Consider the following 22,055-nt stretch of genomic DNA (forward strand, 5'->3'; position numbering starts at 1 on the left):
AAGCTGTTCCCATTCACAGCACGAAGGTGTAAGCTCAGCTGGGCCTTTTATTCTATTCTTCAGGCCTGTCCTTCAGCTCAAGGATGCCCAGGCCTGTTCCCACAGTGAGGAGACTGACCCAAATTTCTCACCTGCTGTATACTGAAAATAACATTTCTCTGCTGTTAGTAGAGACTGTGAGGCCATCCAGAATGTGCTTTCTCGTTCCCCCAGTAGCCTCCTCTGAGGCCAACCCCTCACCTGTATCTTGATTCTCCTCCTCCCTCCTGATTCCTGCAGTTTTGCCCCCCCCCCCCGCCATACCCTCCCCACTAACTGAATAGTGTCCCAATTTCTTCTGCCCCGATCCTTTTTCTTTGATCAGCATGATGCTCCACAGTAGTTAGTCCCATGGACTTAGGTTTAGATCCTAGCTCCTCCAGTTCCTAGCTGTGTGACCAGGGGCAAATTACTTCTCTGAACTCAATTTCCTCCTCTGTGAATAGGGCTAAGAGTCATACCTATCTCGTAATTTTAATGTGAGATTAAATAAAATGATCACATGTTTTCAGCACAGAGCCAGGCATATAGCATGTCTAAAAATGTTTGTCATCTCTGTAGTTTTACTGTGAGGATTAAACATCATTTCCAGAGCACAGGGCAGGGCTTTGGTGTTGAGGGCTGACCCTCCACCCTCAGAGGTCACGTAGAGGTAAGGCTGGGGCCTGAGACTCCTCTGTGCGGCTGCCCAGCATGGTGGAGGACCCAAGCCCCTGGCAGCACTGCTCTTTGGTTCTGAATTGGTGATGAGCCAGGAGAAAGGGGAAGCAGAAACAAGCAGTGAGGAGCAGTGAAGGAAATGTCGGTCCCCTGGCTGATCTTGGTCCTTTGTTGCCGGCAGTTCTCTGTCATTTGCCCACGCAGTGCTTCCTCAGCCTTTGAACACCCTGATCGGGACTTTATAATGACATTTACTTTATAATGACAGTTTAATAGTGAAAGTGCTAACTGGGAAGATCTATCAGTTGTGGGAATCTTTAATACTGCAGTAGCACACCTGCCTGTACACCCTGATCGGGACTGTCACCTGTGTGCCCTGTGGGGAAACCGTGCACAGTGCCGCTGGAGTCATAGATGAGAACAGATGACAAGCGCGCTAGTAATGGCAGCCTGGCAGAGGGCATCCAGCCTTGCCCCGCACCCCGGAAAGCTCCCTCCTCACAGGGCTTGGTCATGCCACACCCCAACACCCAGGAAATGTCTCCAGCTCTGCTTCCTACCCTCTGACTCTTCTGCTCTCATGCCTGAATTGTGCCCCTCTTAGCTCATCCTGGCACCTAATGATTTTCAGTTTTGGAGTCACCCCGAGATACTCTCAGAACACCACGTCCAGCTTGGGTGCCAGCACCCAGTGCCCTGGGCTTCCACCTGCCTTCTGATGGGGTCCCCTGCTCAGGGGTTAGGGTCTGCTGTATCTCATCAAACTGGAGGTGGGAGGGAGTTCTAGATCCACTGATGGTTTAATAGGACACTCAGTCCTGAGCAAGGAGGTAGGATGTTAAGGACCCAAAGGAGTTCAGCCAGAAGGCTGTATCAGAAGACATGGTCAAATAAAGAACTCTGAGGTTCAAAGGCCACATGTGCAATGAACTTGTAGCGTAAGTGAGACTTCAGAAAGATGGAGATGGGCACACATCATAGACAGTAACAGCCTGAGCAAAGGCACAGAAGCAGGAAAGGATGAGACTTTCAGGGTACGTGAGGTCAACCAGCCTGCAGTGTAGAGGACATGGAAGAGAGTGGGGGTCAGGTAAGGCCAGAGAGGGGGCCTTGAATGCCAGACAGAAGGTTCTGAACTTAATTGAGTAAGTAGTAGTGAGCCACTGAAGGTGTAGGAGCGAGGGAGTAATAGTGACCAAAGTGTGAGAGGAGGAAGATGGGTTGGATAGCGAGGAGTAGGGAGTGAGATGGTTTGGAGGTGAGATTCTGTGAAGAGGGGCTTGCTAGAGACTCCAGAAACTATCTAAGACAGATGATGAGACCCGGACTATGTCACTATCAATCAGAGTGGGAAATAGACAATGGTTAGGGGGAGATTGTGATGGTGGACGTGGGAGGACAGGAGAAAAGGAAGGAGAGGCAGTGGAGCAAGGTGGGAGAATGGCCTTGGTGCCAGATGGATCCTGCTCTGCTTACTGAGCAAGTGCCTTCACAGCCCCACGTTTAATTGTTCTATTTGAATATCTGACAACCAGGCTTAATTATTTAATTATAAAACATTTTAGACACACAAAAGAAGAAGAATAGTAGCTTAGCTACCACTTACACTGTGCTTACTCTGTGCTCAGCATTGTTCTAAGAGCTTTAAAGAATTTAACTTAGCCAACCCTCATGAAAATAGTAGCTATGTATTAATAGGTACCGCTGTTACCCCCACCTTACAGGTAACTTGGGGGCTGAGAACATTAAGGATCGTGCCCAGAGTCATACGACTGGTACAAGAAGTGAGGTTCACGTCCCAGAAGTTCACTCCAGAGCTCTGGGTTCATAACCGAGGCTGTGCTTCTCACAGAGGATTCAATAATGAATCCTCAGTTTGTCTTCTCACCAGAAGGAAAATGCTGCAAATACAGGGAAGCACCTGGTGCAAAACTCTGTCTTGGGCTGACTTTACAGGTAAGTGGTTCGCTGTCTTTAACACCGGGTTAGCCACACTGATGGCTCGGATTCCTTCACTCCTCAGTCATTTTTTAGGTGAGGAAGGGAGAAGGGAATTAGCATTTAGTGAGCCGTGGCGCTGTGACAACTACGTGCTTCTGTGCTTTGCATGCACTGTTCTATTGAATGCTAACAGCATTCCTATGAGGTGGGTCTTATCCTCATGATTTTACAGATGAGGAACGTGAGTCTCAGGGAAGTTAAATAACTGGCCGAGGTTGCCCACCTGATAGGTAGCACAGGCTCTTCTCAGTGACCATTCCTTTCAACGTACATGGCAGGTCAGCCCCCCAGACGCGCATGTAAATCACTAAGCAATAAATATTTACTAGGCACCTGTGACATGACAGGCACTGTGCCAGGAGCTGGCCGCAGTCCTTCTCTTCAAGGACAGCGAGCGGAGGACAGAGACATATTTTATGTTAGGAAGGAAGAGTCGGGCGAGAGGAGGAGAGCAGGGTGGGACGGGGGAGGTGCTGTATGTGATCCCAACTGTAATAGAGGCCACTTGGGTACAAGGGGCACAGAGGAGGGATGGACATGCTTTGCAGAGAATGGGATGGCTGAGCAGGAAGGCTGAGAGGAAAAGAGGAAGAGAAGGTGGAATTCCAGATCCTGGAGCCCATGTTTACTTCTCTACACTGTCTTTGGGTACCTGGCTCAATCCTGGCTGTAATATAAAGGAGGGATTATCTTTATGGGCTTTCATGTATTTGTTTTGAGGTTAGAGAAGAATGGGGGACTAAAGGAAAGCTGAGCCATCCCCTGGGAAACCCTTTCTGGACTCCCCAGCAGGAGGGGTACTAGGAGGCTAGGTATTCCCTCTGTCCTAGCGGTGACCCTGTATCCGCATGGAACATTCTGAGTCTCCATGGCCTTCGGTGAGAACAGTACCCTCTGCTAAGCCCACTAAGCTCTCCATGGCCTGCACTTCCTCTATTGATGTGTCCGTCCTCCTACCCACATTTGTTTGTAGTTTCTCAAAGGGTGGGACCCGCACTGCATCTTTGATGGGCTGGCCCTCAAAGGGTACTGGTTGAACTGAACCACCCTGAGTGGACCAAGCCAGATTTTTCAGATTGAGCTGCACTTTCACATGCTCTCATGTCTAATCAGCGAGGCCAGAATCATACACATTTTTCTGTTCAGAACTGGCCCTCGCAACTTGAGCAGCACAAACAGGCCACAGTCCATTCTCACCTCCAATAAGTCTTCCCGTTGGATCGTGAAGCAAATGAAAAACTCAAACCTAGCCTCTGTTGATGGATAATCAGGCGCTTCTGCCGTGCAGCCCCGAGGCCTTGATAATACAGAGCTAACAGGAGCCTCAGCGCTTTCAGAGCTGCCTTGAGGGACCCGCTGCTGTCCTCAGGGTTTTTCAGCTTCCCCGAGCAGGACTGGCCCATCTGAGAATGGCAGGGCATAAGTCAAGGGCCCAGAGAACTGCCCTCCCCCTGTCACAGTTGGCTTTGGGACATCCAGACTAACTCAGCTCTCGGTAACAGCAGAATTGTGATGCCGTGCTTGGGGAGGGGAACCCATAGGAAGGCAAAGTGGGCACCAGCAGAGGTGTTCCACAGGACGTGGTTCAGATTCCAGAACCAGAAGCTCCAATGTGGGAGCATGGCTTGAAAATGAAGGCCCTGCATCTGCTGGGAATCCACTGTGGCCCCACATACGACTATATCCCCCATTATAAAGCAAAATCATTCCTGGGAAAACAGAGTTGATTACCTCTGCCTCTTCTCTGTCCATTCTTTCTCATTGTAACAGCCCGACTGCATTGCCTTTAATTTTGTATTTCTATAGTAGAAGGAAAGAAAAGTCTGGAATACTGAGCATGAACAGAATCTTGAAAGCATTTCTAGTCCAACCTCAGCTTCTTGGTGGGGTTGCCACTTGCTTCTATTTTTAAAATGTCTTTAGAAATCACTCTTCATTTACCTAAATCAAATCAGTACTTAGTCGCTGCCTACTCCATGCAAGTAGCCAGGGTCTACTGAGGCAGCAGGGAAATCAAATGCCTGTGCCCTGCCCGTAACTGCCCTGTAAGAAAGCTGGCATTGTCTTCTTCTACAGGACAGGAAACTGCATCGCAGAGCAGTGCAGTAACTTGTCTGAGCATACACAGTCAGTACTAATAGGGGCAGGCAGGGCTGGTACCCACTTCTTTCAGCTCCAGATCCCAAGCCCCGATCTTGTTCCTTTTTTTCAAGAAAGTTTAACTTAAAAAAAAAAAAAATCTAATCAAGAAAAACATGAAACTGTTATTATATGTAGTATAACTAAGAAGTTCAAAGTGTAACACATTTAAAAAATTGTCTTTTCTGTTCATAAGGAGAAAAGCTGAGGTTTTGAGATGATAATGTTAACTATTTTTATCAAAGTAGTATCCTTGTTTGAAGAAATGTTTACATATAGGAATCCCTCATTCCACATGCACTCCCTCTCCCCAGAGATAACATCCTTCATACTTCTCGGTCTTTCCCCTGGCATTTACCTCTATCATTTAAAATTATACTGCTGTTTCTTGACATATCAATTTTAGACTATCTATTAACTCTGTGTCATAGTAGATAAGGACTTAGTTTTTCAACACCACTACCCACATTTCTCTGTTTTTGTCCCTTCTAACATATTTATAAAATAATTTTTTGGCAAAATCCACAGTCAGTGCTGACACAATGAGCCAAATGAATAACATACAACCAAACCTCCTTTCTTGTACAATCTTTTGTTTTCCCTAAAATTATTAATTGCTTCATTGTTTTCATTTCCTTGGTTTTCTGTGAATCTTTCCCACTTTCTCCAAATTTTCCTACATGTCATAATAATACTTTTCATAATCTCAAGTTCTCATTTTCTTTTTTTTTTTCTTTAAGAGTCCTCACTTATGAGATTATCTGTTCAACTACCCCAGTGTCCCAATGTTATTGGTCGCTTTCAATGCATGTTGCATAGCAGACGTTCTGGGAATTTCCTTCTCAAACTCTAATTTTGGTTCTCCTCTTTTTTTTAGATCATACATCTTCTTATTTCTTGATTTATTTATTGCTAGGCAGCATCCTAATATCCATTCCTAAGAATGGGTACATTCATTACCAGTAAATTATTTGAATTTGTCGAGGCAAAATTTTTGAATTATAAAACTGTCTACTTCACGTTTGTTTTCTACTTTGGTCATGTATGAAGTTCTAAGGTGAAAATTATTTGCCTTCAGAATTCTGAAGGCATGGCTGTCAAGAACTGTGAAGAGTAAGATTTTGCCCTACTTGTGAGCTAACAAGCTGGCCTGCCCCAGTTTCATGGAGGCTGGTAGAAGATACAATGCTCCTGGGTCAGAGACAAAGCACAGCTTAGTACAACAATGGGAGATGCCAGAATATCAGCGTTTTTTGCACCCGTTTCTCTAACCCCAATTCTCACGGGGAACATATAGAGAGCCAAGTGACACCTGCACACACACCCAATGGGTTGTGTTACAAGAGAGGGACCCTGGGCTTAGGGAAGCCAAATATTTTATAATGGGCATGTCTGCCTTTGGCCTTGGAGGGAAACACTGTTTCTGTCTTCCAAAGCTGTTCCCCACACAAACATGTCTGAAAGGTAGTCCCAGAGGGTAGTCAGTGCCTCTCTCAACAAGACATGCAGGAAAGCAAGATAGGTGTGAAAATTGCCCAAATTTGTTTGCTTGCCTTCTAGCTTCCGCTGCTGTTCCTGAGCTTCCACTGATGTCAATGAAGCCATTTCCTTTAGTTTGTCAGTTTCTTTAATCAGCTCATTTAGTTGCCTTTTTTTCTTCCTCGCTGGAAGCCCTTTGACCATCTCCCTTTTCCTGGTCTTCTGATATTTCCAAATAGCAAATTGGAAACTGTGACATCCTGAATTTCTGGAGATTTTTCTTTGATTGTTAGGTGGTTTCTTTCTCCCTCATACCCTTCTATGAAATTCTCTAGGTTTCTTGGGGTTTGTTTGCTTCGTTCTCTGTCATTCAGTTTCGAAGACTTCCCTCAAATTTCCAATTACCTGTGGATGTAAGCGTATATTTACGAATGAGAGACTAAAACAACTGGAAATTCTGTGTGTGGGCCGCGCATGCCACCTGGTGAGCTGAATCATAGGGTGATCAAAGGTGATACGGCCCTTTCATTGGGGCCTTGCATCCAGTTGTCAGTATTGGTGGGTATTTTCTCTTGGTCCCTCTAGTTTCTCTAGAAAACAATATATTCGTTTCCTATTGGGAAATGTCAGACTTGGCTTTCTGGACATGAGGCAGGGGAAGGGAGCTGAGACTACCACATTTCAGAAAGCATGTTTTTATGGAGAAGAAAGAAATAATTTGATAAACCAATGCCTCCTGACCTTCATGTTCCCATAGTGGTCCTACCCTCATCCCCAGCCTCCCACCAGGTAAGCCTTGGCTTAGAGCCCGAAACTCCTCTTGTAACGTAGAGGGAAATACCTACAAATTGATTAAAGCAACAGGATGTGTGATTTGAATACTCACTGATCTACACTGTGGTCTCTGACAGTACCATTCTTAGTGGGTCTGTTTGGGGGGGAAATCTGACGCAGGACATCCTGAAGAGAGAACCTGGGGTCTTGGTGATGACATTTCCACATGGAACTTTCTAAAGAAGATGACTGCTTTCCTTTTTTTTTTTTTTTCTTTTGTAATTTGACCTTGGTTTCTTAGTCGCCAAGGTGGTTTTGCCCTTTTGAAATTTTTTCTTCATAAAGTGTTTGTAAGCTCCTCACACTTTTTGAGCATCTGGTTCACATGCCTTGAACACCTCCTGCCTCTTGATAAACATTCAAGTCTTTAATTAAGTTTCAAGGTCACTGCTATTATGGGGCTTTTTTCACCCATCACCTGGTAAACATGCACTCGCAGAGTGGAAAAGCGCATAATCTCTTCTGATAGTGCATCCAACTTACTTTATCAGAATCTCAGTGGCTGGAGCATAAGAATCTGTATTTTGAGGAAATCCCCTAAGTGATTCCAGTGATCTAGTTGACAGCGGTCTGTACACTCTTGCCTCTCGTGGCTAATGCCTGAATTTTGGAGCCCTGATGTCCCTGGTGCAGGCTCCCCACCCATTTGAACTTCTGCCAACGCACTGCTCTGGCTGGACGGGGTCAGTGCCTAAAACTCAGACCCTAACTTTGTATCACCTCTCAGCTATGGTCTTCCCACACTGGCTCTTCTCTGTCTTCACACTGGCCTCCTGGTCGCAGGCTGGCTTTATGGGCTCACTTACCCTTCCAGGACAAATATCCTGATCCCACACCCACGATGCCACCACCCACTGTTGCCTTGTCCCACTCTGCCCTGACCATCCAGATGTTCTAGTGCCCCAGGTCTCATAAATAGAAAGGGTGCTATTGGGTATTACAATATTTGGTCTAATAAGAGATGCAGACAGAGCACTGAGAAGGAAGGGATGACCTCAGACTGGCATCCGAGGGAGGTGTCACACTAAATAGATTTCGGCGGGACTTTTCATGGAAGAGTACTTTTGTGTATTCATAGAGGAGAATGAAGTCAAATCTAGGAACTACTTACCAAATGCCTCCACCTATTACAATACAGCTATTCTACTCTTACTGGTCCAACCAATAACCATATGTTATCTGAATCCCTACGCTAGGAGAAGCTCTGCATATGTATGTATGTATATACATATAATTTACATATTTGAGACTTTTCAACAGCCCTACAAGGGAGGGATGATTGTCCCCATTTTAGAGATGGAAGATGAGGCACAGTGGAGAGAAGTGTACTCTCGAGACTAAGTGTTGAAAGGAAGCCTGGCGGCCCGGAAAGCCTGACGGGTTTCTCCTCTCCTTTGGTAGCTCCCGCTGCTTCCCTGTAATTGAAGAATGCAGCTCGCCCCTCTGGGAGGAGCCGCCTCCTCTCTATCTTCCCATGGAGACATGTGCAAATAAAACTCAAATCAAATCACCCGGTGTCCCCCCAGCACGTAGACCAGCAGGCTCCTCCCCGTGGGTGTTCATTATTCTGCTGGGTGAAGTGTGGCTGATTGTGACAGTGATAATTTGGTGGCCCTGAGAGTTGTCTGAAAGGCAAGTCACAAGGCTGAAAGCCCGTTTCTTCCTGCACCCTTCTTTTTCGTTGCTCACAGCTTCCGGAGACATGTGCTGAGAGACTTAAAACATCCATGCTTCTGTACAGCCCCAGATCTGAATTATTTTCTTCAACTTGTTACATGCTTTCAGAGTTAGGCAAGCCAAAAAATAGTTGACCTTTGTTCTAATGAAAGCTATTTTTAACATTTAAAATATAGAAAACAGCCATACTGCTGCACAGCAGACTTTAATATTTGCCAGCACACTGCAGTACACAGCCCTTTAAGTGCATAATACATGAAACGCTAGGTTTACCAAGTTACATTAGAGGAGATTATTTGTTTATAAGGATGCCTTTGTACAGAAATTCCAATAGCTCGAACACGTGAATCTTGGGTCATGCCCTATCACTCACAGGCATGACCTCTCTGCATCTCAGTGTTCATCTGTGTAAAATGGGGAGATGTCGCAGTAAGCTGTTTCACCTGTCCCAGGAGGCTGCCATGAGAATCTAGTGAGATGCAGATTATCAGCTGAGAGGTACTATTGAAAGGCAAGGAAGCTTCGATGAGAGAAGTAGAGGGCTAGTGATGGGCAGAAGGAAGTCCCTGTACCCCTGTCCGGGAGTGGTGGCCCAGGTTGTTGAGGGACCAGCCGCCCACCTGGATAAGCTTAGTTGCCAAAGCAGAACATGAGCTGTTCCAGTTCCAACATCCTGCAGAGTATCACCCTGCAGCCCTGCTAGTCAGTTAAACACTGCAGCTCCTGAGTACATTTTAATTTCTGATCATTAGTTACACAATTTTCTTGTTAATTCTGATTCAGCAGATTTTGCTGAGACAGCTCTATTTTTTTCCATTTTATTTTGGTCTCGCTGCACAGAGCCTATTCAGACAGACCATAAATTTGGGTGGCTCACCAACCTCAGGGGATGAAATATCTGCATCTCTGAAAAGGAAACAACCACAGGGGTGATGGCAGGGAGGGGTCCTCCTCCCAAACTTCTTTACAGGAAATTCTGGGGGAACCTTCATGATTCTGGCTCCAGGACACAGACCTGCCGGCAGTGATTACATCAGGGATAACAAGGTTCCCCCAGAGCTCAGTGGCAGGCAAATCAGGGGGGGAAAAACAGAACACCTCAGCAAAATCGTTTCTGCTTTGTGCTGCTTTTATTAGATCACAGGCATCATGCATGTGCTGTGGATTTATCTAACCTGGAGGTATCAAGAGAATTTTGCAACCAGCACGATTAGCTTTTGAGCCCTGTGCCCTTCTCCTCCCTTCCTTTCTTCCCTGTGTCCAGTTGCTGGCTTGCCCATTGGAATGAGTAGGTTTTTCTTCTCCTTGGTCTGGTAGGTGAGCCCCTCCCAACCTTGGACCTAGGAAAACAAGCTCATCCTTGCTAAAATGTTGTTCTGGTCGGTTGTAATACCCTTCCCAGGGACCAGTGGTATTTTTTGACATTCTTAAGAAGAGCTAATACTCATGGAGGATTTATCACATGTTGGGCACTCCTCTTAAGCATTTTTATGTATTAACTAACTTTACTGCCGCATCAACCCTATGAGGTAAGTGTAATAAATTCCCCCATTTTACAGGTGAGGAAACTGAGGCACAAAAAGATGAAATAATTCTCTGTATTCACCCCTGTAGTACGTGGCAGACTTGGGATTTGGTCCCCAGTTCCAGAGTCCATGCCCTTAGCAACTGCATTTTATGGATGAAACTTGATTTTGTCACAAGATACTGTTGGAGTGGCCTGATGCGATAGCAAGACAGCTCAGTCTCAGGGGAGAGAAGGTCTGAGTTACGTCTACAGTAGAGAGGAATAGACCTAGCTGGTTAGCGGAGAGGAAATTCTGTCTAATGGAGCCCAATCTAGGGTAAGAAGTAACAGTCCAGACTAGCGACTCATATCATTAAGGCAGGCAGAGGATAGAGGGGTGTCCCAGACCAACGGATAATCAGGGCAAGAGACGCTCAACAGTCCAGACATCAGGGACGACTGTCAGCAGGCTGTGGGACCCAGGTTGGACCCCAAGCTAGGGTGGATTTCGGAGCAGGAGTTAAGAGTAAATTAAGACTCCCTATCTCACACCATACATCAAAATGAACTGAAAATGAATCAGTGACCTAAATATAAGAGCTAAAAGCATAAAGCTGTTAGAAGAAGACATAGGAGTACATCTTCCAGACCTCAGATTTGGCAGTGGTTTCTTGGATATGAAAAAAGCAAAGGCAAAAGGCAAAGGCAACACACACACACAAAAATTGAACTTAATCAGAATTTAAAACTTTTGTGCATCAAAGGACTTTATCAAGAAAGTGAAAAGACAACCTATATAATGGGAGAAAATATTTGCAAATCATATATCTAGCAAGAATCTAGTATCCAGAATATATAAAGAACACTTAGAACTGAACAATAAAAGGACAAACAATCCAATTAAAAACCGGATGAAAGACTTAAATAGACATTGTCCCAAAGAAGACATGCAAATGACCAACAAGCACAGGAAAAGAATGCTCAACATCATTAGTCATTAGAAAAATGCAAATAAAACTACCATGAGATGCCACTTAATACCCACTAGGATGGCTATAACAACAACGACAACAACAAAAACCCAGAAAACAAGCATGCACAAGGATGTGGAAATACTGGAACACTAATACATTGCTGGTGGGAATGTAAATGGTTCAGCCACTGCAGAAAACAGCTTGGGGGTTACTCAAAAAGTGAAATAGGTATATCTCCAAAACAAATAAAAACTACTCAAACGAATATATGCACACATATATTCATAGCAGCACTACCCACAATAGCCAAAAATGAAGACAATATAAGCGTTCACCAAAGGAAGAATGGATAAACAAACTGTGATATATACGTACAATGGATTATTATTCTGATATGAAAAGGAATGAAGTACCGAGACATGCTACAATGTGGGTGAACCTTGAAAACATCATGCTAAGTGAAAGAAGCCAGACACAAAAGTTCTCACGTCGAATAACTCCATTTATGTGAAATATCCAGATTAGGTAAATCCGCAGAGACAGAAGATTGGTGGCTGCCAGGGACTGGGGGAGAAGAAAATAAAAAGTAACTGCTTAATGGATATGGGTTTTCCTTTTGGAGTGATGAAAGTGGGAACAAGATAGAAGTACTGGTTGTACAACAACGTGAATGTGCTAAATGCCACTGAATCGCTCACTTTAAAATGGTGAATTTTTTATATTTTTATTGCTTTCAGTTTTATATCGCACATCTTAGTGAAATCATGTATTTCTCGAACTTTTTCTGTCTGACTTATTTTACTTAGCATGATAACAAAAGCCACAAACAAGGCAAACACAAAAACTCATAGACACAGACAACAGTTTAGTGGTTACCAGAGAGAAAAGGGGGAGGTGGGGAAGTAGAAGAGGATAAAGGGGGGTCAAACATAAGGTGACAGAAAGAGATTTGATTTTGGGTGAACCCACAATGCAATGTACAAATGATGTATTATGGAATTTTACCCTTGAAACCTGTATAATGTTGTTCACCAATGTTACCCCAATAAATTTAATTAAATATGGTGAATTTTATGTTATGTGAATTTCACCTCAATTTGAAAAAAAAGAAAGAATAAATTGAGACCTTAGAACAAGCATGGCACCAAGCAGGGACCAAGACAGGTTCTCAAGTACATGAATGGAGGTAATATAAATGATTGGGGCCCAAGCCCAAGTACGAGGCCGGAGCCTAGTCATTAGCCAGTGGCTGGTGTCCAGCCTCAGCATAGAAGGTCAGGGCTCCCGGAGCAGGTGCAGCCCTGGAGAGGGTCAGGGTCAGAGCCAGAAGGAGAGATGAACTGTGTCCAGCTGGGCACAGAGGGACCTAGGATCCCCTTTCTGGGTGGGAAATCAGCAGCAGCAAAGAGAGGCAAAAGCATGTGACCGTGGAACACAGGGCAGCTTCCTGTGATTTGGATATTTTTGTCCTCCCTCCCTCAAGTTGTATAAGCCTGGAGGTTTAGACAAATGCATTTGGCTGATAATAGATCTCAAACACAAAGGAACAAATGGGAGGGGTGGAACAGGAGGGAATGTTCGGTGGTTGTTTAGAAAATGAACCAAACAGCTGGAGGTAAAGCTGTTGTTACAGGCTGCCATCTCTGATTCATGTGTCTCTAATCCGGACGACGGTGTGAGTGAACCAGGAAGAGCGATTATTACCTCTCCGCGCTGCACCCACCGGCAGGGGGTTTATTAGAATCAGTTAGCCATGTCAAGGGTGTGCTCGTCATTACACACAATAGGCCCCTGCCTGAAAGGAGAGCCCGGCTCCTCCTTGGATGCCCAAGGCAGGGTGTCCAGAAAGCCCAAGGCCCAATGGAAGAACTCGGGGGCTCCCAGGGTAGCCCCCAGCTGTTAGCATGAAACTTGCATGGAGGCTTCTGCCCAGACTGGGCAGAGCCAAGCTTTGGAGGCAGTGAGTTGAGGTCTTCCAGCCTCCCAGGCTGTCAGCTGGGAGTAGCAGGGAAGGAGAGGAATTTGTGAAAAGGGACAAGGGGCCTTTGACATGTCCACCCCCATGTTCCTGCCCTCCTCCACTTCCTTCCTAGCTACACCTCATTTCCCTTAGCCTGCCTTTTGCCCACCAAGCTCTCCAGAAACTTGTCGATTTCTTCCCCACCCTACACTCCAAGGCTAAGCTCAGCTTGCGCTTGGACTGAGATCTCTCCACCTCTTCCTGTGACTGCCTCTGGTCCTCTGGTCCCTCCATGTTGGACCCTATCCTCCATCCCTCCCTGTTTCCATCTTATCTTGTCTGGAAGGCCAGTTTGCATGGTCTTCGTTTTGAAGTCTTTCTTGATTGCCCACCCGGATATGCTCTCTCTCCCTCTAAACAACCTGGGACCTGTTTGTGCCTTTCTTGAAGGCTTATTCTATTCTGTCTTGTCTTATGGTTATTTCTGCCACAAATAATCCCCCTTACTAGACTCTATGCATCTCATACCAGTGCAGGGCCTAGCACATGAGAGGATATGTGTTCGTTGAATGAATGAATGAATGAATGAGTGAATGAATGAATGAATTTATGAATTTTTCAACCTGAGTCAGGCAGAAGAGTTTCTAGGACACTGCTAAACTATCCAGGAATCACACAGAAGCACAGGCATGCCCTCCTCCGGCCCTCGCTGTTTCTCTCCCTCATTCCTCTCTAGCCAGCCTGGCTGAACTGCCCAAGCTGCCTTCCTTCCTCCCACCCTCCCACCAATCCCAATTAAAATATCTATTCTCTATTTCCTGCGTGTGGCACCCTTAATATTAGGCCTGAAAACAATTTGCAATCAGTTGCACTAATTAATCTAATTGAATTTAATTTCCCTTTCTTGGTGTTAGGGGTGAGCGAACTCCATATGCTGACTTATGTAAAGCAATATGCAAATTTGTATCTTAAGCCCAGAGCCCTGCAAATGTTTTTGATTACAAAAAAGGCTCTGCGGAGGCCCTCGGAAACACAAACCACTGCAGTTTTTGGCCTGACACCCCCCTCCCTTCCAGCTGCCTGGACACAGTATCCCTTTGCTGTGCCACCTGTGGCTTGGTCACCCTTGTTCCTGCCCCAAACTACACTGTTGTGTCACCCTACGGGGTCCCTAGGAACGTGAATACCATATTGTCTCCTTTGAATCTCTAGAATCTGGGTTCCTTCCCTTTGTTTTGCGGCTGCTCCTTCTCCCTCAGCTCCTCATTAAGCTCAGGAATGGCTCTAACTTTTGCTGAAATCTGATGAGCACTCTGTTGGTGAGACATTGCACTTGGGGAGGTGGTGGGTAGTGCTTCACTTGCTGCCCCGGATCCCTCCAGCAGAGGGCAGTTGAAGGTCTTGGGTGGGGAACCTAGCCACAGTGCAGGGATACCAAGCATGTGGTCCCAGCGACTTCACTCCCATGGAGAGCGGTGGTGCCACCTATGGATGACAGTGGAGCAGAGGGTCATAGCTATGATTAGCCATGATTAGCCATAGCTGAGTCCTAGGGTCCCTCATTGATCCCTGCCCTCGAGAACTGCCACATTGGGAGGTGATGAGAAGAGATGAACGCGGGCACCAAGGCCGTTACTGACTGAAGGGCTTGTGCCCCTGGTGCTTCTGCTCTGTTAGAACTTAGTGTCTTCGTTTTGGATTTGCTTCAAAATAACCCAGGGTGCAGAGAGGAGTATTGCCTAGAGTAGAGAAGAAACAAGATTGTCCATTAGTTAAAAATTGATGGCTGAAGCTAAGTGATGGCTCATTGGGATTTATTTTACATTTCTATTTCCATATGTGTTTGAAATTTTCCTACATTAAAAGAAAAGATTTTTTTTAAGTCCTAGTTTTGAAGCTGGATCTAAGAGCTGGCTTTTGGCGTCCGGTTGAGTGGGAGCTTAGAGAGGGAATGAGAAAAACCACAGGAGGCTTTACTGTCTGTCAGCTCCTGCCAAGCCTAGACCAGTGTGGACGAAGGTGAAGGCTGCACCCTCGTCCCACCTCCCCAGGTAGGGGGAGGGAGGTGCCATCTGCAGTGGGGGTAGTGTCCTCCCAGCCACCTGCCCATCCTGTGCCTCCTCAAGGCCACTCATGGGGTAGGGGACGACAACGATTTTAGCAGCACATTCCTGACAATAAAAGAGCAATGACGTCAATTAGGGTGTGGAGGACAGATTGGAGAAGAAGGAAGCTGAGGAGAGGAAACTTATGTGAGGGTTTTGCAATATTTTTGCAAAAGGAAAAAAAAAAGGATGTGAGGGTTAGATCAGAGCTTATGGATGTGGAAAGGAAGGGACAAAGGAGAAACATTCCCAAAGACAACCCGTAGCATTTATATTCATTTACCTGAGAGAGGAGCAGGCAGGAGGCGTCCAAGATTGTTCTAGCATGCCAAAATTGGTGGGGAAGTCTTTCATTGAGATGAGGATTCCAGGTGAGAAGTGAGCAAACGTTTTTTTCTCAGACAAATTTCGTTTCAGGCACAATAAGAAGCCAAGTAGAGTTACCCCTGGAGGTTGGGAGTTGAACCTGGAGCCCAGGGTGAAATGAGAGCTGCAGAGAAAGATGTGGAAGTTCTAGGCCAGTGAAGTGACAGGCCAGCACACGAGGACAGTGAGCTCATTCTGGCAGAGAATCTCAGGGAGTTGCAATTTTTAAGGGGCAGGAGGAGGAAATGGAGATAGCAAAGACAGAGAGATAAATAAAAGAAGCCCTTCAAGTGGAAGAATCAGAGTTAATTGTGGAAGAAAGGAGAGGAGAGAATTCCAGGAAGAGCATTTAATGATGTCACATACTGCAGAGAAGATGCATAAAATTAGGAGACCAAAAGGTTTCACACAAAATACTCTGTGCCAGATTTCCCATAAACAAGTCACCATTGACTGTGACCAAGCGTTTGAGGAATTTGTGTGAATGCATACCCTTTGTACTCAAAAATTATATAACACTTAAAAAACCTTTTTTTTTTAAGTAAAAGCAATTTCCAAGCCTAGGTCTGTTATGCATGAAATCCATATTCTTCCCTAAATCCAGTCTTCTCTCCAGTATATTAAATATATTTGAAATATTATTCAAAGGTCTACAAGAACAATGAAGAATTTTCCAATTTAGCTTCTGACGGAAGACTTTGTAAGAATAAATCTAGTTGAGAAGGCAGAGCGTAGAAGACAAGGATTGATGAGTTAAGGACAATTTTAGGGGCCCCAGGATGCATCCAGTCCCTATCCTCTTTAGCCTAGGACTTGACATCACATTTCTGATTTTTTTAAATCTTACACATCAGTCAACATGTCATTCAACTACAATTTATTAAGGGTGTACTATGTAGCAGGGACGTATCACGTGCTAGAGATAAGATTCTAAAAATTGATGGAGACATATTTCAGCCATGGAGGAGTCAGTGTCCACTAGAGAATTAGGGAGTCTCTCTGGGGAATTTACCACCGAAGGGCACAGGTGTGAACGGGTGTGGAGGTTAGAGCTGAGCCCCAGCCCTCTGACCTAGGTGAGGTTCCTCCCACAAGCCGCTCACTGGCTGCCTCACCGGGCCTTTCAAACAGGGGCTCTTATTTCACGTGGGTGCCTGACTTGGCCCAGCACCAGGAAGCATCCTAGAGCTTCAGAGGAAGCCGGATAAACATCAAAACGGGCGCCTGGCTAGTGTGCAGGCAGCTGCAGTTACCGAACTCAGGTTCAGTGCCGCGTGCCATCCGAAGAGTCCAAAACCCTAGAGTGACAAGGGGTGGTGAGGAGAAAAGCGTCCTTTATTCTAGATGCGGGCAGGCAGGGAAGATGGCAGACTCACGTCTGCAAAACCACCTTCCCCGAACCAAAATGATTAAGAGGTTTTATAGGCAGATAAATGGGAAAGAACAAAGGAGAGCAGGCCTCAGGTCTGCTTCAGTGTTATCTTAAATCTTCTTGTCCACAGCCGTCTGCTAGGAGTCGTGAAAAACTGCTACAGAGTTGTGATCTTGGGTCTCCAAGTCCAGGCGCCTTAGGATTAAAGTAGCTGCTCTTTCCAGGTTAGGATGTTTGTTAATTAACAAGGTATGGGTAGCCTTGAAAAAGGGAACAGAGTTCTCCAGTTAATCAATGAGAGGAGAAACAAAGAAAAAACAGCTGAATATCAGGATGGATCAAACTGCAAACTCGCTAAGTTTAATTACATTATTGATCACCAAATTTCACCCTGACACCACCTTGCTGGGTTAGAGCTTCCCAAAGTCCCCTTATTAAACTTTCTTTGTTCTCTGCCCTTCTCCAGACTCTGTTGATTCCCTTAGCTCTTCCAGGTAGAAAGCAAAGCCTCCCTTTAAGGCTTCTGGCCCCTGCATCGGACCAGGGGCATTTCAGCCAGATCTGTGCTGCCAAGTGTTTGAAAGTCTGGATTCTCGTTCTTATCTGCTTTGAAGCCCTCCTGGGTCACCAGTTTCTGGGGATGACTGTGGTTATCCAGTACCTCTGCGTTCCAGAGAGATTAGATGAAGGAGAACAGCCTGTGCTCACATGAGAACGGACCTCACAAAGGTATGGGCTTGGGGAGGAGGCTTCTAACATTGTTGACAGAAAAATAAAAGCTGAGGCATCTCCAAGACCCTACCCTCTGAGCCCCATCTGAAAGAAGAAGGTAAGGACCTGGGAGGCAGCGCTGGACCAACGGTGAGGTGAGTGAAGCACTCACTTCATGCACAAATTGTAGGGGGTTACCAAGAATTCAGTAATGAAGACAAATCCTTTTTTAATGCACTATTATTAAAAAAAATCAAAACTAATATAAAAATTCATCCTGAACCAAAGATGAAAATTGTAAATAAGACAGGGTCAGTAGGATCCTTCAGATAGGGAGAGTTGCCCTGAACTGGATGGGAGGTACTGAGATTGTTCCCAGGCCATGCACCTCTTTTTAATGCTAAAATCCAATTGAGTTTCCTGCTCTTGCTTAAATACCTCCCCTCTTCCCAAAAGCATCACGACAGCTATTTACCATCCTGGTGCAGCTTCTCCCAGTGCCCAGCAGACTCTAGACACAGCAACCTCCTTCAGTACCCAGGACACCTGATCTCTTTCCCACCCCAGGACCTTTGCACTCGCTGATTCCTCCATCGGGAGATTCCACTGGCTCTGCATGTGGAAGAGATTTATTACCATCCTGTAAGTCAGCTCAAATGCCCCTCCTAGAACACTTGTCCACCCACTGGATTTAAAATAGGCCTCCCCCACATATGAACAATCACACTACCCTCTTTACGTCTTCCAGAGTATGTTCCACAATCCATAATTATCTTGTTTACTTGTTCACTATCTCCATGGCTGGAATGTAAGCTCCATGAAGGAAGAAACTTCACTGTCATCTTTGTGGTACTGCAGACCCAAACACAATGCCTGATACATAGTAGGCGCTCACTGAATATTTGTAACCTGAATGGTCAAATGAAACTCCAGTTGAGGTATTGCTTCCTCTGCTAAGGCTCCAGTATAATGATCTCACCACCACCACTGCAGAAGTCACAGCTTTGTTCTCCAGCATCTTGGCAAAAAAACAGATACCCAAAAGTCACAGTGGATTGGAGATGGAGTCTCCTCTTTCCCTCCTTCTTGCCCACTTAGCATCTCCTGCCTCCTGGTCTGGGCACTGAGTGCTAAACTGAGGCTGTTCTTGGTCCCTAGTGGCTCAGTTCCCAAAAAGGTGCCTTTGTCCATTAGCAAGGGTGAGTGCTACAGCAATCCGACAAAGCTACAGTGAGTAATTGTTATTTTCTTGCACAGCATCCATCAGGAGACAAGCCCTGGCATTTATCTAGCAGCCAGTGATCGGTATCTGGTGGCAATGTTCTTCCCACTGACAATATCTTCTAAATAAGGGTTAGCCATCCAGCAGTCTGCCTGCCACTGATTTCTTCCTGAGGGATAAACCACATTCAAATGAAAGCATCAGAGGCACAGGCGTGGGGAGCATGGAGAGAGAAGGACGTGACAGACGGCTGTTCCCAGTCGAGTCAGAGAAACTCTCCTGAGCTTTGATTCTCACAAATGTTTCATGTACAAATATTGGGAAAATATGGAAGAGAATACCAGAGTGCATCTTCATTTCCACTTCAGCAAACTTTCATGCATGTAGAGCATCCAGTAAATCACCAGGATGCTGAAGCTCTGGGTGTGAGGAAGGTGAAAGGATCTTGTGGCTCTTGACCTCTGTTCCTTGTCTTCCTACAATCAGACCAGAATCTGGAATGGGTTTCAGTCAAGCTCAGAATGAACTGCCATCAAACTAGCCCGGGATCTGGCATCAGAAGACCTGTGTTCAAGTCCAGACTCCACCCAATCCTAGTTTTGGACCTTAGGCAACTTAGACTTGTTACATATACATGGCCCAAAAGAATAAAAAGCAGGGACTGAAACAGGTATTTGTATACCCATGTTCGTAATAGTATTATTCACAATAGCCGAAAGGCAGACAACAGCCCAAATGTCCATCGATGGATAAACGAATAAACAAAATGTGGTATATACACATAATGGAATAGTATTCAGCCTCAAACAGGAAGGAAATTCAGATATGCTACAACGTGGCTGAATCTTGAGGTCATTATGCTAAGAAAAATAAGCCAGTCACAAAAGGACAAATACTGTGTGATTCCACTAATATGAGGTACCTAGAGTAGTCACGTTCCTAAGACAGAAAGTGGGATGGAGGTTACCAGGGGCTGAGGAGAGGAAGGAATGGAAGTTAGTGTTTAATGTGTACAGAGTTTCTGTTTGGAGTGATGAAAAACTTCTGGAAACGGATAGTGGTGATGGTTACACAACATTTTAAATATGCTTAGTGCCATTGAATTGTACACTAAAAATGGTTAAAATGGTAAATTTTATGTTATGTATATTTTACTACAATTAAAAAAAACAAAACCCTCAGGAAGGAATTCTTCACTTGAAGAAAAGTAATGTTATGCTACCAGAGTTATTTCCACTAGCCAGTCTAGGATGATTATAACGTTTGCTTAAAAATCATTAAGTACTCATCAAAGAAGGGGCAGCCAAAGACACTCAAGACATGACAAGAGAAGAGAAATAGCTCTGCAATGTTAATGTAATTCAATAGGAAATGAGGCTGTGATTTACAAAAACTCAGTTTTTATGTAACTTTCTTCAGAGCCTATCTATGGTCCAACTCAAACAAACCTGCATCTGTATTCAAAGGAGCTAAAAGAAAATACGGTGGAATTTGACCATGGGTCCCTTTAAGACATTTAGTGATGAACAGGATGCCACATGTTTCTTGGGCTTTTAAAAGCCAATGTTCTGTGCTGATGGTCCCCCCTGGCTGTATAGATAATTGTAAAACAAACTCCATATTCTACTGACACCCTTTCTAATTACTTCTCACCTTCATTAGGCCATTAAAGTGATAGATGGTGGCAATTACATTGAACCCCACTGAAAATTCTCTATCTGTGATGCGCAGTGACGAGAACATGAGTTATTTACCCAGAAGCCAGGAAGAGCTTAGCTGCCTCGACCGAGCTGAGGAAAGAGAATCCCCGTGCAACCACTAGCAGCATATGGATTCCCTGAGCAATGTCAGGAGGCAGGGTGGCAGAGGACACAGTTGGTGCTCACTTTTCCACTGGCTTCACCAGATGCCTAGATGTGGAACAGAAACTATATTCAGGTGTTGGAAAGTTACTTAAAACAATGTGAACGCAGTCAGAAGACAGCCTGCAAAATACTAAAATACTCCTAACCATTCTATGTGAGGACGAGTTAAACAGACCAAAGAAGTGGAACCCGGATAAGAGAAGACACAGGAGCAGAACGTGGCCATCTCCAGACATTTCAAGATGAATTGGACTTGTTACGTCTACATAGTCCAAGGAGGGTGCAGACAACTGAACACCCTACTGTAATCGGTTTAAATAACTAGGGCATTTATAGTTTGCATAACTGAAGGTGCTGAGGTAGTCTTCAGGCTGGTTGATTCAGGGGCTCAATGATATAATCTAGCTCTCCGTTTCTTTCCGTTCCTCCATTCTGCCATCCAGTGTCAGCCTCATCCTACATTGGTTACTCCAGATGGCCACCAGGAGCAATAAGTGCTGCACGCTCTCTTGCTCACATCCGGTAGGAATACAAGACCTGACTCCCCAGAACTCTCAGAAAAATGAGGAAAGCCCTTAGAAGCCCTCAGGAAATATCTCCTGTCACATCTCACTTGCTGGAATTGGGTCACGTGTTCATTTCTAAATCAATCATTGTGGCTTGGAAGGTAGAATTATTCTAGTTGGTTAAGAATAATCATGACTCAATTTGGAGCAACTCCTACACATAAGGACCAATAGGTAGAAGGAGAGTTCATAGAAAGAGCTTCTGACACTGGGGGGCAGACATGCTGCATTCATTTCATAGCTGTCTCGTTGAATAGCAATGGCAGACATAGTTAATTCATCAGTCCCTCTACCATTGAGCCTGGACAGCCTCAGCATCCTTCTTAACTTGGTTGTCTAGGCAGTCACTAACAATATATTAGACAGCTCTCAAAAAGAACCTTGCATCCTTCTATCCCAGCAGCCAGGACTGCCCAAAGATACAATGGACAGGCTTAAGAGGAGGGAGCTCTTGGTCCCTGGCAGTGTCCAAGCACAGGCTGTGTGATCCATGCACAGAGATGTTGTCATGGAGATGTGATCACAGGTGAAGGCTGAGACCTGACTGTCCCTAAGATTTGTGTGGTTATGGATGGCTA

The 22,055-nt window shown here is 45.2% G+C and overlaps 1 protein-coding gene across 1 annotated transcript in view; it reads left to right on the plus strand.

Moving 5' to 3' along the window:
• The first annotated feature begins 2,581 nt into the window (after positions 1–2,581).
• CAPN13 (calpain 13) overlaps positions 2,582–22,055 on the plus strand; it is a 131,122-nt gene continuing 111,648 nt past the window's right edge. The window contains exon 1 of the mRNA XM_033125215.1: positions 2,582–2,655. Coding sequence (XP_032981106.1) covers positions 2,598–2,655 — 58 coding nt within the window. The 5' untranslated portion in view covers positions 2,582–2,597. The remainder of the gene's footprint in view (positions 2,656–22,055) is intronic.

Source organism: Rhinolophus ferrumequinum, chromosome 13, assembly GCF_004115265.2.
Source record: "Rhinolophus ferrumequinum isolate MPI-CBG mRhiFer1 chromosome 13, mRhiFer1_v1.p, whole genome shotgun sequence".
NCBI classification, from domain to species: Eukaryota; Metazoa; Chordata; class Mammalia; order Chiroptera; family Rhinolophidae; genus Rhinolophus; species Rhinolophus ferrumequinum.